The sequence below is a fragment of the Plectropomus leopardus genome, chromosome 14, assembly GCF_026936395.1.
Source record: "Plectropomus leopardus strain MGB_pleo_1.0 chromosome 14, ASM2693639v1, whole genome shotgun sequence".
NCBI lineage: Eukaryota > Metazoa > Chordata > Actinopteri > Perciformes > Serranidae > Plectropomus > Plectropomus leopardus.
In genome coordinates, this window is record NC_142189.1 from 26,187,476 (window position 1) to 26,210,000 (window position 22,525).

The 22,525-nt window shown below is 39.6% G+C and overlaps 1 protein-coding gene across 5 annotated transcripts in view; it reads right to left on the minus strand.

Annotated features, from left to right (window-relative positions):
* Nucleotides 1-514: 514 nt before the first annotated feature.
* daam2 (dishevelled associated activator of morphogenesis 2) overlaps nt 515-22,525 on the minus strand; it is a 118,597-nt gene continuing 96,586 nt past the window's right edge. For all 5 annotated transcript variants that reach the window (XM_088087279.1, XM_088087276.1, XM_042500163.2 and 2 more), the window contains 9 exons: nt 21,759-21,843; nt 20,436-20,542; nt 19,399-19,487; nt 16,658-16,826; nt 15,416-15,523; nt 15,079-15,139; nt 13,336-13,467; nt 6,251-6,421; nt 515-5,695 (listed from right to left, as the gene is read on the minus strand). In XM_088087279.1, the coding sequence (XP_087943405.1) occupies nt 5,483-5,695; nt 6,251-6,421; nt 13,336-13,467; nt 15,079-15,139; nt 15,416-15,523; nt 16,658-16,826; nt 19,399-19,487; nt 20,436-20,542; nt 21,759-21,843 (1,135 nt within the window). In that variant the 3' untranslated portion in view covers nt 515-5,482. The remainder of the gene's footprint in view (nt 5,696-6,250; nt 6,422-13,335; nt 13,468-15,078; nt 15,140-15,415; nt 15,524-16,657; nt 16,827-19,398; nt 19,488-20,435; nt 20,543-21,758; nt 21,844-22,525) is intronic.

The window sequence follows — 22,525 nt, forward strand, 5'->3', positions numbered from 1 at the left end:
GATGTGTTTCAAAAATGGCTGAAAACCACTTATTATAACTCACAGACAGGCGCCATAGTATAGCATGTTGAAAATATGGGCCAAAAAGAGGCAAAAAGTCATAATACAGCATGTTGAAAAAATGGCCAAAAAACGCATACTATAGTTTGGCAAAAATCTCTAATTTTGATGTGTTTTAAGAATGGCTAAAAACCGCTTATTATAGGTCATAGAGACACGTAATAGCAAAGCATGTTTCAAAAAGTGCCCAAAAAAGTTCCAAAAGTCATAATGTAACATGTTGAAAAAACGACCAAATACAGCATACTATGGTATAGCCAAAACTTTTGGCACATCCCAAAAATAGCTGGAAACAGTTTATTATACCTCACAGAGGTATAATAGCATGTAGAAATGATTCTGTCATCCTTCATCACACATTCGTACACATTGTTTAATCCCTTTGGTTACAGTACCACTATGATCTACACATTTATCTCATCTAAATGATTCTAAAGAAAAGAACACAATCAGCTGTAAGGGACAAAAGTTTATTGAACCCTACAAAAGACACAGGGTGAGAAAAAAATACAAAACAAAAAATAAAATTATAGAAATGAAAGAAAAAAATCATTCTCATACAAGTCTCAAAACTATCCATCATACACGGACCACAGTTTAATTATTCATATTCATATTTTTAATATAACATTTTGTTGTAATGCTGTGTGTACATACAAAATATAGCAAACTAAATAAGGCAAATAAATAGAGGTACAATTTACAGGAAAATGGAACATTCCTCAATGTTTTAATCTTTTTTCTGTAATCTTATCTCAAACATCAAGAATGGTGTACAAAATCCTTTTTGTTTCCAACTGTACATCTTTCGGTGGAGGATATTTCTTTTCCAACCATAAAAATACTGACTCCTCACAATTATACAACCTCTAAAACTGGGTGCAACTTTTCTCAGGCAGTACAAATTGTTGTGTAACAGGCGTGTTCCATGTTGCAAGCAATTTTCAGTTAAAGTCAACACATCACACTTTGTGCACCCTTTTTTTAGGCATGCAGGTTGACGCCAAGTGTGTGATTTGACAGAAATGTGGCGGTGTGAGTAACCCCCCCTTGCTTTTTTTCTTTTACACAGCAAAACAGATGACACAGACAGGTGAGGGTTTAAAACTCAGTACACTCCTGTTATGTACAAGTGTCCCCTCTTAGTGTCTGCATCCCTGTAAATCCCATCTCTGCCATCCAACAAACTGGTATTGTGTTTCAAGCGGCCCAGCCGGAGTCCTAAACTCACTTGCCCTCATTCTCTCTTTCTTCACACTGTTTTTTTTTTTTTTGCACCACTCTTTCGTTGCACCCATCTCTTTTCTAAAGGGATCTAAGCCCCCAAAAAATGGTGCTGCAAATGGAAATGTCCCATAATAAAAGTGCATTGAACAAGCTACTAATTTCATTCCTCTGATTTCCATCTGTACACTCCAAAATCAGCCAGTCAATGGCCAAATAAACATCCAAACATGTAACAACATAAACATGAAATAATACTGACAATGTTGCAATACCCCCTTCAGTAAATAGTCTGCACTACGATACGGGTTAAAGCTCTGGATTAAGAGTTTAAAGGGTCTGCCAAAGTCTGATCTACTAAATCTGATTATCTCAAAGACAAAGGAGCAGAGGTTAGGAAATCAAATAGCTCAAATATACATGAGATGCTGGTTAAACAATACGCAATCATATGTCATTTCCCCCTTAGGATTTGGAACTTTTCCAAAGTTTTTCAAACTGTCTGAAAGTTTGAATCATTTTGGTTTACCGGTTAATGTCTAAAGTGTCGGACATGGGAACTCAAGGATCCTCTCTGCACTTATGTTGTCTTATTAACTCCACATCAGCTTCTCCTTGCTTCAGTTTAAGCAAAAACTTAAGGACTAAACCCCCAGGACTGGTAGGATGAGGTGAAATATTCTAGATAAATTACAGGTTTGCGTGAAAAGGATTTTTTTCTGTACAGGTCAAACCTCTCACTTTTGGAGACTTTGGTGAGTAACTGTGCAGAGCTTGGGTCAAGAGTCACATGATGTTAAAGGGACAGTTCACCCTAAAATCAAAAATATCTATTTTGCCTTTTACCTGTAGTGTTACTTATCATTCTAGAGTGTTTAGGTGTGAGATGCATATTGATGGAGATATCAGCTGTAGAAAAGCCTCTCACCTCTTCAATTTAATGAAACTAGATAGCCCTCGGGTTGTGGTGCTCAAAGAGCATAAAAATATATTTGAAAAACTCAACAGTGGTGTTTTTTTTCCAGAAATCATGACTAGGGTACTGTAGATAACCCACTGAGCTTGTTGGAAGCAGTTTCATGTAGATGCTATTTTCTTTCTACCAGATTACACCCCCCACTCCTAACATTGTGCAGAAGGAAGCACCACAATCTGAGTACTATCTAGTTTTATTATAGTGGAGAGAAGGCAGACATCTTTTTGGCCAACATCCAAAACACTAACACTACAGGTAAAAGTAAAAAAATAAGTAAATGTATTTTTCTTTCTTGAAATGAGCTGTCCCTTTAACACTTTGGAAGGCTGCTTTTAACTGCTTGTGAATTCAGGCGCAATACAAAAGTGTACCATCTGAAGCCACAAGATGGCGCCAAATAGTACAATTCGAACCTTCGGCTGTTTTTCATGAGCAAACACTGTACATTTCTAGGAAAGCCACAAGCATTTGTAATAGGAATGGTAAATGTGTGAAATCAGGTACAGAGGAACTATAAGGTAAAAATGAAACAAAACAGAAAAGCTGGAAAAGTGAAGGAACAAGGACCATTACCACTGTAGTAATTTCACACAGTAGTGGGAGTTAAGTGATGGTTCTAGTTGTTCAGAAGCACTATAAATTAACTAAAATGTTTAATAATTGGACATTAGGACATTAGACAGGTATTTTCACTTGTGTTGTGAAAGATTACTGATAAATCACTAAGTGCTTACAGAGTCAGGTGCCAGGGAGAAACGTCTATAATAAAATGTGAAATGGGGAAAGATACTTTTGGCTGATTTGGCTGTCGTCCAAATCCTTTGGCCTATCAAACTCAACATAATAGAGGTGCATGCTGAAAAAAGTGAAGCCTTACCTAAAACATTCATGTGTTAACAGAGGAAGACTTCACATAGGATGTGTCCATTTGTTAATTTGCAAAGAAAAATGACCATTCTTCCTTCTGGACAGCTCACATGAGGCTGTATACTGTTTTATAGTAACCATGTAATGCAGATGGAATGATTCAAATGAGTTATCTAGGAGCAAAAATGGATAATTACCTGGATATTTCATAAGGATTCTATGTGTATGTTTCCCTCTACCTGCTTACATAAAGATGTTTGTTCACATGTGGCATTTAACTCTTATTTGTAATGATTTCTCACTAAATTTCCTTCCTAATCTCCTCAAGAGTTGACCAGGAGTGGCTCTTCACCCAAATTTAGAGCTCTCTCTGTGGACACACTTCTTCCCTACACCCTGCACCTTATGTGCATCTTCATCTAAATGCTGTACTGAGGCGAGCCCACACTTTACACTGCAGCCTTTGTCATGCCTACCGCTAAGGTTTTAGAAATGCATTTATAAAAATAAAAAATATATACTTCATTGAATATTTCAAAAAGTTAAAAGAAAAATGACCTGGGTTGGCTTCAGTACATGGATCTGACTCTGGTTTGGCAACCTAGTAACAGGGTCTAGTCATGTCTTAAACATTTGAGAGATGCCGGAAGATGGAAGTTTTCTCTGGTGCTCTCTGAGACTGTCTGTAGAACTCCATTTGAAAAAATATATTTAAATTTCAACACCATTGACGTGCTTTGTTGTATCCCAGCTTAAGAATAACAGACTCATCACATGCTGCAGTCTAATATTACAATGCCAACTGAAATACAAACTCACAGAAATTCTAAATGATGAGACTGAACCTTGGTAACAGATGAATCAAGTGCTAGTTTTTACTGCGAGAAAACCTCAGCTGGACTCATGGCTCCGTCTTGGGACCACATGTTTTAGCACCAGTGGAACAGATCACACAGATACTGTGGGTGAATATGGAGAGCACCATACACTAACTGCAGATTGAAATTCATCTATGGCATTCCTCTATTATCTTTGTTATTGATAATGGTCATTTTCGTACAGAGAGGACTCTTTTCCAGAGGACACGGTCGATCGGCTTGTGGAGTGTAAAGTTGGTCAGAAAAGCTACAGTGCAAACAAGACATACGGGTGTGAAAAAGACAAGCAATCTTCTTTTTTTTTTACATAAAGCGCAAAATGTATAGAAATTCACTTCAACAGCAATGTGAACTTGCAACACCAACATATAATGCATTGCGTGTACAAAACCCCAAAATGCCATGAAAACATAAAAAAAGAAACCTCTACATCTTTGCAATTAGCTTGTCTGCATCTAAATATAAATATATATCAACGCCTAATTGCAGTATGTTTTGTATTAATACATTTACATTTTGTTTTCTCTTTGCTTTGGCACTGCTTGATGCCAGAACAATGTTGTAACCATCGAAGAGTGGAGGTGAAGCTTGACCCCCTGTGGCACAGTCATCATTTTGTCGGGTGGATCAAACTGAGAAGTTTCCTTGAGAAGTGTTGTATCCTGTGAAAGTACAACTAAGTCCTTCCTGGGAATGCTTTGCGCTGGAGGAGGCTATTGGGATGAAGCGATAACCCCTGTGTCGTGTATCCTTCCTCACTCTGTCAGAGGCCTACAAAGCATTCTAGGAGTTGCTGACTGCACCCTCCTCTTTCCAGTAGAGGAAGTTCATGGATCCTTTCTGTGGCTGAAAAGTCTATTTTCTGGGGGACACTTGAAGCAACCATGACAGTGCAGGTTATGGCTTAGTCCCCCCCATCTGACCTTCTTCAGTTTTTTTTAAGTCCTTTTTCCATTCCTTTCTCTTGGCTGTGAATCTATGTACAGTGTGACTGGTTGATCCCAAAGTCCTGTGTGTTTTAGAGCCAGATACCAAAAAAATAGGACTGCTCCAGCACCTTACAGAGGGATAGTGAGGGGGAAAAAAGGAGTAGTGAAAAACATGGGGTGATAGAGAACTGGAAGCTTGAGCACAGTGTTAAAAGGATATGGTCAAAAGATATGGGATAATGTGTCACAGTGGTCTGTCCGTCCATCTATAGATCCCATCTGTCCCTTCGCCTTGCTTGGGAGATCATACAACGCCCAGGACAGACAGGTTGGGAATAGCTTTACAAGACCAATCAGAGGAGAGTGCTGAATCCTTCAAAACGGCGTGGCTGTCCGCATGTGTGGCAAAGTGCCCAGTCCAGCCGTTATTTACACCCTCTCCAATGCCAATGGTCACTGCCCAAGGACCTGGACTAAAGGTGTTAAGAGATCTACACCATGGCAGAATTTAAGTGTCTAGTGTTATTTTTTTCCGTCCTTTTCCTGACCTAGTAGTTGACCTTGGTGACAGCACGTTCGCGACCCCCACCCTCCACTAGCTGGTTGACAGAGCGCTTGCGGTTGCGCTTGAATTTGTTCAGGTCCTTGTCGAAGACCTCGCCGGAGCGAAGTGCAGACACCAGGTCGTCAAACTCCCCGCTGACCTCATCTGAGGCCCCGCTCTTCTTGGCCCGCCGTTCACGTTCCCTCTGCTCCTTGAGCTGAAAAATGAATACAGGAAGTTAAGGGTTAAGGGTTTTTTAGCATTCAACAAGTGTTTCAAAGGAGCTGTATGCAACAGTCAGAGCATTAATATAGCAGGAATTTACGATATGCTATGTAAATATATAGCAGAGGAGTGGCATCCTGAGCAGAGGTTGAGGTCATGTTGTAATCTGAGCTTCTCTGTTTTTTGTTGTGGTAGACAGCCCGGTCAGATGTGCATGTTAATGCATGTTAATTCATGTGAGTCCCTGTGTGTGTCTCTACCAAGCTAGCTAATCCCTGCCACTCTGCACTACGACCATACGGCAGTTACCACTAATAATTCAGTCCTGACCCACAGTGTTGGAACAGCATCGTCAGAAAAACGTTACGCCCAAACATGCTGACACTTGGTTAAGACTCATATATCGGCAGACCCTGCTCGACTGAATCGTGCACACTGCTTTTTTACACACTTGCTCCATTTTAGAAGTAGAAGGCAAGCAAAAACAAACAACAAACAAAAAAAAAAGTTTTTTGGAACCACTGCTGTCTGAGGTTTGTTGTCTCACCATGGCCTCCATCCGTGCCCTTCTCTCCTCCTCATCTTTGCGACGCTGCATGTTCTCCAGGTCTTGCCTTGCTTCGCTGAATGACTGGAGGAAGGTGTCGAAGATCCCGAAGAACTCATCGGGCTGCATCCTCCCTTCCTCTTCCCCAAAAAACTTCAGAGATTTGGTAAACTGTACAAAGAGAACCATGTATGTAATTTTAACATTCTGATATTAAGTGACTAAAAAGCTGGACTGCCTACGGTTTCTGTTAAAATATAAACTTGGACAAAGCTGCAAAACACCATGTAAAGCACAAACGATGCATTGCATGTATTCTCTGCTATGGCCCAGATCTCTAATAGTTTGTTCCTGTAGTGAAAGGCACACGTGAGCCTGCATATGCATGCCTTTGCACGCTTTCATCTGCATCTATGCATGCTTGATGTTCTTAAAAAAACTGCAGGAGCACACACACACACACACACACACACACACACACACACACACACACACACACACACACACACACACAGAGTGGGAGAATGACTGCATGATTTGACCACCGTATGTCCACCCTGTTCAGTCCAAGCTGTCTAGTACTCTGTGCCAGGACGACGCCTGCAGCCAAACCTACTCTACATTCCCACACAAACACAGCTTTGTACTGCAGTACACAGGAGAAAACATAGTAAGGTCCAGCCGAAAGCCTTAAACATAATCTGATACTTACATACAATATTATTGCTACATAAAGGTCATAATTAGTAAAAACCACATCAGCTCAGTGTCTTACTGAAAAGACTTAACAGTAGAACAGCACCATGGTTCAGTATGTGTGTGGCCACACAATTCTGGCAAAACGAGAATCCTTTTTTCCCCCTTTTTCTAAGAGCATTATTATCAATCCTGATTATAGTGTTTCAATTTGACATCACCAAACTTCACTCAGTATTTCTAAAAGAGGCTGCAGGTTCTGAGTATTGCCCTCTTAAGCTGCTAAATGTACTACTGCAGTACTCGACTGAAACTTTTTTGCTGCCTGCTGCAGCTGAAAATGAAGTTGATGAGAACGGAGTTTGCGGGGCCGTAAAACCAAATTGATGATTTGAAACAGATTTCAAACTGCAGAGTTGGGAGATCGTTCTCTGTTGGTTCTTCACTTTGAGCCCTTTCACATTACACAGTGATTTGTTGCAGTGTTAAATAAAAGATATTGATGAGGGCAGCTTTTAACCAATACATTGTCTCAGGGGTCAAAAATTACCCGCCACTATGTTTAACACGTAGCAAACCTCCTAAATAAGCTTTTTTCAACTTGAAATTTGATGACTTCCCCTAGAATGACCCCAGCATGAGAAAAAGTGAAACAATGCCTTTGCTCATATTTCACTGAAAGCTGTACACCAACCAGGTAAAAGTCTTGCCTTAGGGGTCATTTTTGACCCATCAACAATCAAATCATTTTCATACCACAAGAAACACACACACACACACACACACACACAGAGAGAGAAATACATCTGCAAGTCCATGCACGCAAACTCGTGCACTGTTGTCATTGGTTAGTATAATATACTATGTTGCTAAGAACTGTTATTGTTTCCCTATTATAAAATCCATTAAAAACTACATTTTGCAAATTTCTTCTACTTCCTAGGCTACACAGGTGATATATCTTGCTAAAAATAATAAAAATAATAATATTTTTACACTTTTGCAGTACCTTTAGTAATGATAATAATAATAAAAGTAACAATAATAATAATTATTATTATTACAATTAGCTTTATAATAATAATAATAATAATAATAATAATAATAATAATAATAATAATAATAATAATAATAATAATTAAGATCTACTTTAGCAAAGAAAATTACTATGACAGGTGTGTTGTAATAAAAACAAGTGGATTCCACTGATTAAATGCAGTCTTTCTGCACAGTGACGAGGGAAAACCTTGATAAGTTTGTGACGAATAACAGGTTGTTTCTCCATGCAAAATAGATTTGGGGTTTAAAATTCAATCAAGCTGCTTTATCTTAGGGGTTAAGTGAAGGCAGCTCTTTTTTGACCCTTAGGACAAGTAGAATATACAGAAAGTTAAGACGACACAAAGGCTTAGTTTCAAAAGTGAAGTACTGATGGTTCACAATGGCCATGATGTCCGAGCAAGAAACACACCTAAGGTTTTGATAAACATTTATGAAAACTATACATAAAGCTGCACAAAAAACCCGCCAACATCCACTGCAAACATCTGGCTTTTTAATGCATTGGGAAATTGTGCAATTGGCATTCACACCCAGGTCAAATGACTTTGTAGTAGATTTATCACCTCTGGCTTTAATCGGCACAGACACACATACAAATACTTGTCTGCTGCAGTGTCACGTACACAGCTCTGCTCTCTGGCCAATGGGAAAGCAGTCTATAGCCTATTTTAGCTGGTTTATCCGTGTTTGAAAAACCTGTGTACACGTGCTAACTTTGGTGGAAAAAGAGGTATAAAGTACATGAGTAAAGAAGAATAAGGTAGCACACAATAATAAAGAAGTACAACTACTTCAAAATTGTACTGAATATAGTACCTAAGTCAAAGTACACTGAATAAAAAATTAACACTTTTGTTGAAGTTGAAGATGTAAGATTTTTTATGCACTCAATATATTTATTTCTCTCAAGATATTCCATCCACCTGACAGGTGTGACATACCGTGATGCTAATTAAACAGCATCATAAAACCTTTAATCTTAACACACACAAAAAAAACAAACAGTCCAACAGATAGCAGCAGTCTCTAATGTTCTCTACTCTGTTCTATTCTCATCATATGTCACAGTGAAGTGACAGGAAACATCATAGCATTGGAGTTTATAGGAGGCGGGTATACTGTATGTAAGTGGTTCTAGTGTTGTGATATGAAGGACTTTGGGCTTGCTCTTTTTTGAGGATGCAAAATCATCCTGTCATTATGGGCTGGTCACCATAGCAACCCCCACCATCATCCCTCTCCCTCCTGTAATTATGTGTCTGGTCAAATCTGTTTCCTCTCGTCCCCTCGGGTCCGTGCTAAATGAGTAAACACACACACGTACAGAGAAATGGAGAATATGAAGTCACACAGATTTTTAGCTCTCACACACACACGCACATGCACACACATGCACTCACATGCCTGCACTCTGTGAGATGCTAATAATCTTTTTGTATTCCTGATAGAGCATTTAATACGTCCCTGCTGTTTGTGTTTATTGGATTTGGATTTATATTTGTTTATCACGGACGCTGATTGACATTGTTGAGCACTTTGATTTAAAGTTGTTAAAAATACACAGATTTTTTTTTTTCTTTATGCTCTGTGTGAGACTGGTTCTGGTTAACACATCAGGGATCTGGTCCTGCTTGGCATTTTCTCCTCAACCACTGCTCAAATCCTGCCAATTATACGGAGGTATTGTGACTGCTCTGCGTGGGAACTTGCTGTGAAAAAGCAGTCTAGGGAAACCCGATGAACTACGCTGCATCTATTTACAAACAACACGATGCACATCTTTTTTTCATACAGCAGAAAGAGCTTGGACGAGAGATATCCTCAGAGACTAAGTATGGTCTTATTGTTGCTTATGCTTTTATTTGATCCCTCATCCCCCATGAACATTACTACAGAGGAAATGAACCTGGCTTGTCTTCAGCAGCCCCTCGGTTTGTGGCTGGTACTCTGCGACTGACCTCCCCTCTCCACTATGCCAGTCTGCTCGCGGCGTAGTGCCAACTTATTAAGTGCAGGAAGAAAATACAGTTAGACGATGTTGTAATAGCTGAAGTATTATGAACTAGCAGGTGGTAGCTTCAATGAAAATGGCCAAGTGGGAAATAAGTTTTGGAAACTGAAGCTGAGCTAGAAATGAAAATGTGAACAAAATATTGCCTATGTGCAAAGACACTGCAGTCAAGTCTGCAGAGCTCTGCTTCAATGCACCTGTATAAATGGATCAACATTTTAAGCTGTGTTACATGGTTCTGATCCAGTCACTGTCAACAGCCTAAAGAAACAGACCCCATGTATTTGTCACATGTTACAAACTGATGCTCTACAGGAGTGAAAATCCAGCTACAGACTTTTAAAACACCTAAGTGGCAGATTTGAACGTTTTTGCCCATTTACTACGACTCTTATTTACTTTATACTTCCACAAGCTATTTTCAAAAGTAAAATGAGGTATAGCTATCATGTCCTTCAAAGGACGAATTGCAACAAGTCTGATTTTTTCTTGAGTGACATCATCAGGTCAGAATTTTAATGCCTACAAAACTTTGGTTTTTGACCAAAGACCTGAAAAAACTAATGATGTAACCAAATGACAAACATGTTTAACATTATACCTGGCGTACACTAGCGTACTATCTAACACATACTAGCACACTGCTGACATACAAAGTGATCTCCCAGGTGAAAATGTAGAGTTGACATTAAAAAATGCCGCTGCCTGGTGCATCTCACATCACTGCTAAAGGGTGCCTCGCTGCTTCTTCATCACTTATGGCCGCCGGCTCCCACATCTCTGAAAAACGCTGCATCGAATTTCCAAACAAGCATTATTTGATAAACTGACAGCATGTTTACTTTCTTGCCTGAAAAGATATGAAAATATAATAAAGTGACATTAACAGCATTTTCCCTGTCTCTAAATCTCCTCCATTGCTGGCCATGACACCGTCTACAAGAAAGCAATGCATTGTGGGGAAGCTGAGTGTGTCCAGTAAGCTCGGGTCTCATACTCAGAAACTCTTGCTAGCATATAATACATCCGCACATTTCTTGTGAACACAAAATCCACATACTATGCAGTATTAACACACTGTAAACTCAATTTTACATCTGACTAATCTGGAGTACAGACACTGTATTTACATTTCCCCGACCAACAACACATATGGCGACAGAATATCTTGCGAATCTCCATGTTAATCTTTTTTTTTTCTCTCTTTGAAACTGAGCTGTTTTGTTCTTGGACAGAGACTGGAGCGTGTATTGTCTGTGAACATGTCGATGTGTGGGTGTGTGGATGTGCTGCAAAGGATAAACCCAACCAATCTCTCTGGATAAGAGAAAAATCCCTTCTTTCCTCTGGAAACCTCTGTCCCAATAACCCACATGACCTTGGACAACTATAATCCTTTGTAATGTATGTAGTAGTGTCTGGTGAGGGTGTGTGTGTCTCTCTCACAGACACACACACACATATTTGTTGCCATGGAGCTTTAGGAGCCTCACTGGACTGCCTGCTCTGTTTAGTCATTCCCCTCTACCTTCTTAAGACCGAAATGCCGAGTGCACACCCTCACTTCCATATTTGTATTCCACTGGAAACCTAACAGAGCATCAGAGAGCCTTGACAAGCACCGAGTTAATGCGTCAGACTCCCCACTTACCAACCACACACACACACACACACACACACACACACACACAGAGAGACACATTTGTGTTAGGAAAAGTGTGTTTAGAGTCTGGGCCGGTGAACACAGGTTCTTTTGTTTTACAGCAGGAACCGCTGCCCTGCTCCTCCCGTTCTTTTCCCATGACGTCCAAACTGACCCGTTTTCCCTCCAATTTTTTACCAACCTCCTCCTTGAGCAAATAATTAAGTAGAGGGAAGGCCTTACATGAAGACCAAGGCCACTTCACCCTGTCTCTCTCTGTGTCCCTTAAAATCTGTTGATCCGTTGGAGAATTTAAGCAATTTGGGAGTTCAGCATCATTATGTCAAGTCTTTTTGAAACTGAAACCATGGACCCTTCACACACAACTTTCCCTCTTCAGCAGCACAAAGTTATGATGTTGAGTGGCAGCCAGAAAAGTGTTTTTGCAGAACATTGCAATGTCACAGTGAATGTAACTGTCTTCCTGTTGGATATTAAATGTAATCACTTGTATCACATTAGAAATTTAGGTGAAATTTTGTCATAATTAGCATGTGGATTCTTGAGTTATGACCAAAAATGTGTTTTTGAGGTGACAGTGACCTTAATCTTTGACCTTCAACCACAAAATTCTAATCTAGTAATTCCGGAGTCCAAGTGAATGTTTGTGCTAAATTATATGAAATTCTCTGAAGGACATCTTGACATATAACATCCACAAAATGAAAAAACGCAAGGACACAGTGACCTTTGACCACAAAACTATATAATATACTATATATATCCTCAACTCAAAGTGGAAGTTTGTGATACATTTTAAGAAATCCCCTTTAGTTGTTCTTGAGTTATCATGTTCACAAGAATTAGACAAACAAGACCACAATGACCTTGATCTTTGACCTTTGGCCTACCAAAATCTAATTACTTCATTTCTGAGCCCAAGTAGATGTTTGTGCCAAATTTCAAGAAATTCCCCTCAGGTGTTTCTGAGATATATTGTTCACAAAAATGGGACAGGCGGAAAACCCCAAAACATAATGCCTCCGGCCACAGCTATCGCAGGCGCGGAGGCATAAAGACAAGCCTTATAATAAAGTAGAATATAATATCTGTGCTAATGTAACTATTGAATGCTGTTTGCAAGATTTAAAAGCTTCTGATGCAACAAAGCAGCCAAAGGCCTGCAAATTAAATAACATGTTCCCATAAATCTTTTCAACACTGCCTTACTTTGGGATCCCCCACAGTCCCACTGATATCTTCAGCTTACATACTTCCTACCATACATCAATACAAGAGCCAGTAAGGTTCAAAAGGCCGTGTATCCCAGTCGTACAAATAAGGAGTGTGCGGATTTAGAACACTAACTCAAAGAGACAAACACAAAGAAAGACGAGGGGGGAATCCGGAGTAATCTTTCAATGCTAGGTTTCCCCAGCGCTGCTGAAGTCATCACAGTGGACTCAGAGGTTTCATGGTTTCTCCCTTCAGTATTTTGTCTCTCTCCTCCCCCCTACTCTCCTGTCTGTCTAACACGAAGGTTTGGCAGTGAAGACAACTAGCACATAGTGCATTAAAGCCACCCACATGGACATATGGACTTACAGAGCGATCCTCTCTCACTCTCACATGCACTCTTTCACTGTGCAGCTGAGTGGTTATGCAGTTACCAACCTTGTCCTTGGCCTCACTCAGCTGGTCTTCCAGTTCAGAAAAGCTGAAGCCAGCCACCGTGATGAAGTCACCGATCACAGCCACAAACTTGTCCCCACGTTCCCTCGTCCTGCTCTGCTGGTAGTGCAGCTCCTGGAGGGCAAAAACAGAGAAGTTAGGACATTCATCTCTGCTTCATATGCTTAGATTAAAAAGGAAGAGAGAGAGGCAGAGGACGGGATCAGGGAGTTTTTTCATTTTAAGAGGACCTATAATGCTCATTTTCTTGTTCATAATTGTAATTTGGGTTTCTACTAGAACATTTTTATACTCTTTAGTCCTCTGAAACCAGGATGGACATCAGTTTTCTTGTGCTGCATTCAGATGCCTTTCACAAGCTATTTAACCCTTTGAAACCTGAGAAAATTGGTTTGGTCTTTGGTAAAACATGAGGAAAAGGACAGTGACCCATCTGGCAAGAAATGTCCTGCAAATTTTAAATAATAATAATAATAATAATAATAATAATAATAATCAGATAAAAGGACCTCAAAATTAGTTGATAAAAATGGATGGGGTTAGAAAATATTTTTAAAAAATAGGGGAAAAAAATGTCCAGAAAATTATATTTATGGTAAAAATCATTCTTTATTTACCAGATATGTTACCAGAAAAAAAATACTTTTTTTAAAGTTACTGTTATTTTTATTTTACTTTTTTTACTTATTATCAAGTAATTTTCTTGTAACTTTTTAAAATTAATTTCTTGCAAATTTCTGGGCCATGTCTCGTTAAGTTGCTCATCGCCTTCTACCCATGTTTTCAAAAATAAATAAAACCAATTGTCTAAGGTTTCAAAAAATTAATGTTCAAAAATAACCTAATACTGTTTACAGTGGAACACTTATAGTCACCCTCTGACTGGGACACCCCGTTTACCACTTGTCTCTTTAAACCCCCCTCCCAAACATGTCTGCTTTGATTGGTCAGCCTTTCTGAGTCTTCCCCGTCTTGGCGCCTCTGCACTGTTACTGCAGGATGACTGTAATGGCACTGTAGCGGTACTTTCTACAATGAAAAATCAACAATAAACAGAGCAATGTCCCAGGAGGAATATGATCGAAAAATTGGAGAGAAATTAACATCAGCAACCAAAATTACATGTTCCCCTGATATTAGCATGTAGCTTCCTGTAGCAGTGTAGGCTATGCAATGTAAACACTTGCAGTAATGTGCCTGCAGGAGACGACCCTCCTAAAGAAATCTGTTACAAGTTGAAATCCGCTTGTCTAAAAAGTAGAAAGAAAATATGGGGAAACGGAGTATTCAGCAGCTGAAGCTGGAGGTTTATACTCACAGGTATTATTTTACATACATTTACCTTATTATATGAAACTCTGGCCATGTTTAATATTAAAATACAACACTGTAACATTATATGTTGAAAAATAAAACAAGGAAAAGTATAATAGGTATCCTTTAAGTCAATGACGTTGATATTAAGGTTCCTGAATTAAGGAAAATAATCTAGATCTCTCTGAAGTGTATTATGTTAATGTGTCTTAATGTGTGCATGTTCATACAGTGAGTCCTTGTTTCTGTGTGTGGCTGCAAATGTAAGTTTGCTCTTCTGTGTCAGTGTGGAACATTACCAGTATTTAAACACCTCACCCTGCCGTTCATCTCTGCACTGTTCCAACGCATAATTACAGACAGGAGAAGAACCAATGGGAGGGGACGTGACACAAATGCACAACAACTCACCGCCTCTAGAGCCTTCAGACCACTTTTGATACTGTGCACCTCTTTTTCCAACTCCGACAAACTAGTGCAAGACAGAAAAACATAAGGAGACAATTTACTGTCTTGTACTGCACTTCCTTATAAGTTATGGGATAAGATTTGTGACCTAATTTACATATTCAGTGATTTTATTTTTAAGGTAAGAGACTCCAAAACTGAAAGGAAAGCAGTAATTAAAAAGGAACATCATACAATTCCATAAGTATCAGTTTAACACTCAAATCGCATGCTCCTTCCTGTTGTAATAAAGATACATGGTTGTCTTGAAAATGCCCTTTTCCAACTGCTGTGAACTCACTTGACTTTGGCAGCCTCTGGTACACTGCAAAGGTCGTCCTGGACGTGCAGTGTGTCATTGTAGTTCTTCTCAACGATCATGATCAGGTAGTGCAGCATGGTGATGTTCCTGGTGAGTCACAGGTGAAGAAAAAGACTTTTTAACAAACATAGTCTAGGAAACACATCTTGTTGTAGAGCTGCTTTTCAAATACTTTAACACTTTGATGCCTTGGCTGATTTTGCTCAGTTTAAACACTCTATCATGAGTTTATTTGTAGACGTGTGGCATAGTCACAACAAGTTTATACTAGAAGTTTATACTATGCCATATATATTGTGATCTTTAGGGGGGAATTTGCTTATATTCCACTTTCAGGCATTTTGGTGGGTTAATATACATGTTCTACAACAGTTTTTAGGGATACACTAGAATTACTGCCTTGTGGTTGTATGTCTCTATGAACCAGTCAAATTGCACATACAGCTTACATCCATGGCTGTGAAAACATACATGCTTCACACACATCTTCCCCCCAGCAGTACAGAACAGCTTTACAATCACCACATTTTACCACAGTGTGTCCCCTTCTGTTCCCAAGTTATTACGCTGAGTAATGGCAGGGAAAGTGTTTTTGCAGAACATGATGTCATCACAGTAAAGTTAACCTTTTGGATTTAAAAAAAAAAAAAAATTACTTCATTAGACATGTGAGGTCACAGTAACCTCTGACCTTCAACTACCAAATTCTAATTGGTTCATCCTTTAGTTTGAAAACGTTTGTGTCAAATTTGAGGAGACTCCTGCAAGGTGTTCTTGAGATAACGCATTACGAGAATTACACGTGAAAGGTCACGGTGACCTTGACCTTTGACAATCAAAATCTTATCGGATCATAGTTCAGTCCAGTTGAACGTTTATGCCAATTTGAAGATACTGTATACATGTTACTTCCTTGTTTTTCTTGTCATTTCCATTTGGAATTTACAGTATATATCTCTTGGTTTCGCACTTCAGTTCCCATCATGCTTTGGTTAATCAAACAGGAAATTTAAATTGCAACAAAGTGTCTAAGTGAAAAATCATGTTGCATCAGCATTAAAAAATGTATAGGCAGAAAAGCAATCAGCTGTATTTCCTTTGATATTGAATTCTATATTTGATAACCGAGGCACATTTCAATACAAGTTCTGAGCAAATGTGTGAACATTTATCTGCAAAAGACATGGAAAAACTGAGCGATCACAGTCCCCCCCGGCCCACCTGTCTATGCTGGACTTTGTGTCAGCAATCTTGTTGAGGCTGGAGACCTTAAAACCGTAGGCGTTGCCTCTCTGGCCCTTGTTCATGAAGTTGCCGAAGGCCAGCACCACCTCCAGGATCTGAGTCAGCCTCTTGCTGCGGACCACCTCCTTGGACGCATTGAGGATGGCTGGAGGAAAACGGAGAGAGAGAGGCAGCTGGAGAGATCATATAGTTGATGATTGATATGTGTGCACTTTACTTAGTGCATCACTTAACCTTCTACATTATATAATGAACTGGCCTTTTCCCATTCCCTTCCATTCTGTTGCTCTACTCAGCCCCCACGGCCCAAAGGTTCTCATCCATTCCTTCATTTTTACCATCTGTCATCGTGATTGATCAATATTCCCCCACAACAACTGGGCAGCTCAGTGGGGAAACCCATCAAGTTTCTCCATCCATCCATAAAACAGCAGGGGGAAGGGAATGTTCCAAACACAACCCCATGCTGTCCGTTTCTTTCCCCCATGAGAACAGACTAGTCTGGCAAAGTGCAGGTGGTTCCCTCTCTCCACGGAGAAAACCTCAGTGTGAATGTGAAAATCATTAACAAAACCCATATTGTTATTGTTACGGTTCCTTCTGCAGTGATACAGCATGGGAACCATTCCTCTGGCTGCGCTGACAGTCTTCTGCTGGATGCAGAAAGGACTTAAGAAATGCTTCTAGTGAACATGCTGGGTGGTCCAGGAAAATATAGTCTCATCTCGAGTATATGACAAAGTAACATGAATAATACCGACTATATTGTGGGCACCAATGAACAGTGTGATCCGGCAACGTTTGGATCTGACAACAAAGATTTAGGATGCTTGGATCAATACTCGAACTCAGAGGATTATTCCTTTGATTGCACTTTCTTTCCAGTCTTGGCAGTCAGTAATGTATGTCAGAAAATGCATTATATTTGAATATAATGGATAGACTGTCATAAGCTACAGCACACACAGGGCATAACTGTCAGTCAGCACTCTGCAAATAAAATACTGCTGGCACAAATAATGCGATGTGCTCATCAGAGCCGAAAATGGCATTTAGGCCAGCGGAGAAGTGTCTTTCAAGTAGTTCTGGCTCAAACAGACACTATGACAGCTCAGGCGTGACACACCCATGTGCACACACAAACATGCACACACACACACACACACACACACACACATCTATGAACTTCACTGGAAGTCTTTGAAGTCAGTGTTTTACAGAGACGCTCTCGCCTCTCAACATGGGCCAGCTTTCCAAAACAGCCTCCGTGGTAACCTGGTAGCTGGCTCAAAGGGAAAAATTACAGTGGGCCAATATATGGTTGGCCACCCGCTCTCACCATGCACACACACACTCGTGCACACGCTCAACACATAGAAGGCATTTCACAAGTCATTGTGATAAAACACTGGTCAGAATGTTCAAGGCTGATGACATTTGCAGTGGCTCAAACTATTTTTTGCCTCTAGGCGTGTACAATCATTTGAATGTGGTATGCCCTAAAAGCATGTTCTTTATTTAATTTGATATTTTGCTCCATTTGTGTTTAACTGTTGCGCGAAACATTTCAAACTGAGGCAAATGTGCACTGTTTGAGGACAGTTTTAATTAGAGAGGACGGCTAATGTCTACTAATATTTCAGCCTTTTCAAGGTAACAGGAATATTCATTTTAAGGACTTCAATTATTCCTATGATTTAATCTCACAAAACACACACTTCCTCAAATGTACAGACTCCTCACACTTTAACAAACACTTAACAAGTTGTGTTGTGTTTTCCTCTTACCTGTAGGGTTGTTTATTAATTTAGATTAGTTGTTCATTTGTTGAGTGTTGGAGATATCATGTAGGAACCATTTTCTTTCTTTCAAACTACTCCCACCAACCATATAACCATGCAGAAGGAAGCGTGCATCTACTCATGGACGAGGCTCGTGACAACGCCAGATGTAAACATGCTCAGTGGTGCTGCAGCTAGCAGTAGATGCACACTTCCTTCTGTACAGTGCTACAGTTTGTGGGTGAAGCTCAGCAGATTTTTGGGAAGGGTCATCGCTGTTTTTCAAATGTATTTTTTGGTGCTTTGAGCACCACAACCTGAGTGCCATCTAGTTCCATTTTATTGGAAAGTGGGCACACATCTCTACAAGCGACATTTCCAGCACCTGGCAACTCACACCAAAACAATATAGATTAAGAAATTGCACTACAAGTAAGAGGAAGAATATGGATTTTTGATTTGGAGTGAAATTAATAGTTTCATATTGAAGTTTTAGCTCAGTCATTTCCTAAAACAACTAAGCACTGTAGTTCTTTACAAATGTCTCCCAAACAGGAAAAACTGGTACATTTTTCAGGGGCTATTTTAAGCTGTAGATTAATACAGTTGGTGCTTTGGAGAGTATTTGGGCAGTAGGATGGTGTATGTGGGATCTAATCAAAGTAATAAACAGTATGTTTGTTTATAGTAAAGAAGAAACATGTCACATAGTGCAACAGTTTCGCTCACTGATGTGTTTTAAATTGATTTCTGACGACAATGAAGCTCTGTTGCACTAAGGAAAAAGGTATATTGGACTTGTGCAGACAACACTTGTTGTCATGTTCAATTTATTTGTTAACATGAAAATATAGACTATTGCTAGCATTATCCTTTTAATGACTAACCACTAGGTGTTCTGTGCCTTTCAGTGGCCTTTGAGGAGTTAGTGCATACCTTCAACTTTAGGCTTGGTTTCGGCTAGACGCTCTGCAAACTTCTTCTTAAAGAACAGAGCCTGCAGTCTCTGCTGGTAGTGGTCGATTCTGATGAAGGGGAGACAGAGGTGAAAGGAGGAGAAAGAAGAAAAAAACAGAAAGGGAGGTAAGCTACATTTGTTTTCCAGGGGAGTGCAAGTTCAAAGCTCAAAGTCACCCAATCGTATAAAACTCCCTCTCTGAGTTTTCACAGGCCTTCTACCTTTACTTTTTGTCTACTGCACTCCCATCAAGGCAGAGCATTGACAAATGGGTATATTAGATGTGCCCAAAAGTTCACTGGGGGAGTGGGAATTTCAAAGAGGGACCGTGAATATTAAACAGAAAAAAATAAAAAACAAAAAGGAAATAACTTAATCCCAGATGTATTCCTGAGACCAAAGGAGATGCGATCAAAAGGAAATACCATGGACTGGGTAATATTTCACTGAGGGGAATGAAAAGGTTTAATTATCTTGAACAAATATTGCAGATTCTGAAAAAAAGGAGATTGCAGCAAAAACACATTCATTGAAAATGTCTCCACTCTCTGATGTGATGGGAGTCCTCAAAGGGCAGCCATAACTTCTTCACAGCTAAATGATGAATCACACTAAAGTTTGAGGCTTGTTCTTGATCCCAGCCTCCCTGTGCTGCTTCAAAAGCTAATTCTGTACATCATGCTTTGCAATATTTTAAGATCTATTTGTGGTTGACTAGATGGTGGTTTGATTCTGCATGAAATCTGCACGTTGTTCACTTTGGAAATCTTCCGTGTCAAATGCATGCCATAGACTGTCAGACACTGCACGAGGCAAACACAGCACATCTGTTTTATCCCACAGACACCGACTGTTGTGTAACTGATACACTCGATATATTCATTTGCAAATTGCGGATGTTTGCAATTCCATGCTTTGCAGATGTTTTGGCTGCACTGAGAAAGCAGAAATAAGACACCTAACTCACCAGTGTTATCTGAAGCCAAGTATTCAACAATAATGCAGCTCTGCGTACCTGCTCATTTCAAAGAGGAAGCGATCAGCCCGGGCCATCCGCTCCAGCTCATGTTTGTGCTCCTCCAGGAGATCAATGTCACTTTTCTCTGGGACAAACTTCAGCAGCTGCAGAGACGTGAGGACAAAGTTAATCCAAATGCAAATGCTAATGCAGTTGTCAGTGGAGCAAACTGAAATGCACAGTATCTTCCTCCGTATTATTTTTTTTTAATGTTAATTAGCTTTATCGCTTCAGCTGTAATGTTTGTTAATCTCTCTAAAACTTTATCAACACAAAATGAAATACTGGGGCAAGTCAAACACTGCTAAGGTGCCCTTGAGCAAGGCAACAAACCCCTAAACTGCTCCACTGACTTCCTTCTGTGGTTGACCCTGCACTACCCCTTAATCGCATGTGTGTGCATTGTGTTTAATAGGAATATACGAAAGATACGTTTCATCTGCAAGTTATCTCGAGAACTGTTTTTGGACTGGCAAATAATCAGGAAAATTAAATCAAAGGTCTCGTATTTTGCTCTTTTTTTAGGTTCATACTTGTATTTTGGGTTTCTGCTAGAACATGTTTACATGTTTTAATGTTGAAAAAACATATTTTTCTGACACTGCCTGCCTGAATATACCTGTATTCTCCCTCAGTCTGAAACACTGCATTCTGTCTCTTTAAGCCCCCCATAAAGGGACCCATTTAGAATACTTATGTTTTATGTTAAAAACAGTTGATATAGTATATTCGTGACATCACAACTCCAAAAGACACATTTTCTGAATACAGACTGTATGCATTTGTCTGTGGACTGAGGGTTTAGATACTTTCACAGTATTTACAGTATATGGCACCTATACCTGCTTTATACTAAAAAATACAAGAAAATCTGACTTTTTACATTATTGGACTTTGAAATTAAAAATTTAAAAGCTCAAGGCACCCTTGGTCATGTAAAGAATAACGTACAAGGATCAGCTCTTTTTTGTAAAATAAATCATTTGACACTAAATGATCTGAACTGCTTCTTTAGCAATGGCCTGTTATTCATAGGTGAAATTCAGATAAAACAGACCACCCGACCATAGAGAGCCTGACCGGATCAGAATCAAGCATTCAACAAAGCCATGTAATAACTCAGGTTGTTTATTTTCTGCTTCCTTTTCAAAATAATAGAAATCTATAACATCCTTTTGTCTCTGTCAAGTGCTGATAAGACACACAAAACCTCTTTAAAAAAATCAAACAAATCCATACGCATTTTTTTTTAACTTACCCAAACAATCAAAATTGACTACTCTGCTATCTTACATATATGTAATTATTCATCAGCCTCACCTGCTCCAGCATATCTTTGGCTAGCTCTTCCCGCTCATCCATCTCGAGGATCGCCCTCTTGATCTCTTCATTGCTCATTTTTAACCTGCAAAGGAACAAAATAGTTCACTAAAAATGGTTCAAATAGCATTAATCAATTACATGTAATTAATTACCACAATAAAGCATTCTGTGTGGACTGATAGTAACACTCTCAGTCTGGACCAGAGTTAACCGCCGGGAGCACCGCCAGCTGCTTTCAGTGCATCTGATCAGTTTTAAGTGTGCCGGGGTTGTGATCAATTACAGCATTGTTAGTCTGTGCATCAAAGCCTTATTGACCAACTGCTGACCCCATTTGGGTCGAGTTTTACCCTCGGGTCATTTGCTATTGACACGAGAGTGAGTTCAGGGGCCGTGCTGCAGTTTAGTCAGACAGAGAAAGGACTCAGGAAGCCTGTTTATTGATCTTTGAGGGGCTGGTTCAGATTCAAATTCTCCAAAGGGCTTTGGATCATTGCTGTTAGGAGACACACAAATGGTAACCATATTGTTGGGTGGATTTTAAATGATGATCATTGATTTCGGGTTAGATATGGTAAGACTCAAAGCCCTTTGGGAGGAAGGGGGGTCATTTTATGTGTCTTAATATATTTCATTTAACTTTACATGGAGACTGATACTGTACTTGAATGTTTAAAAATAGACAAAAACCTTGAACAGTGCTCCAGAGATACATCCTGGACAATGCTTTCTGTCTGTCTTATGACTCAGCTTGCTGTTGCCAT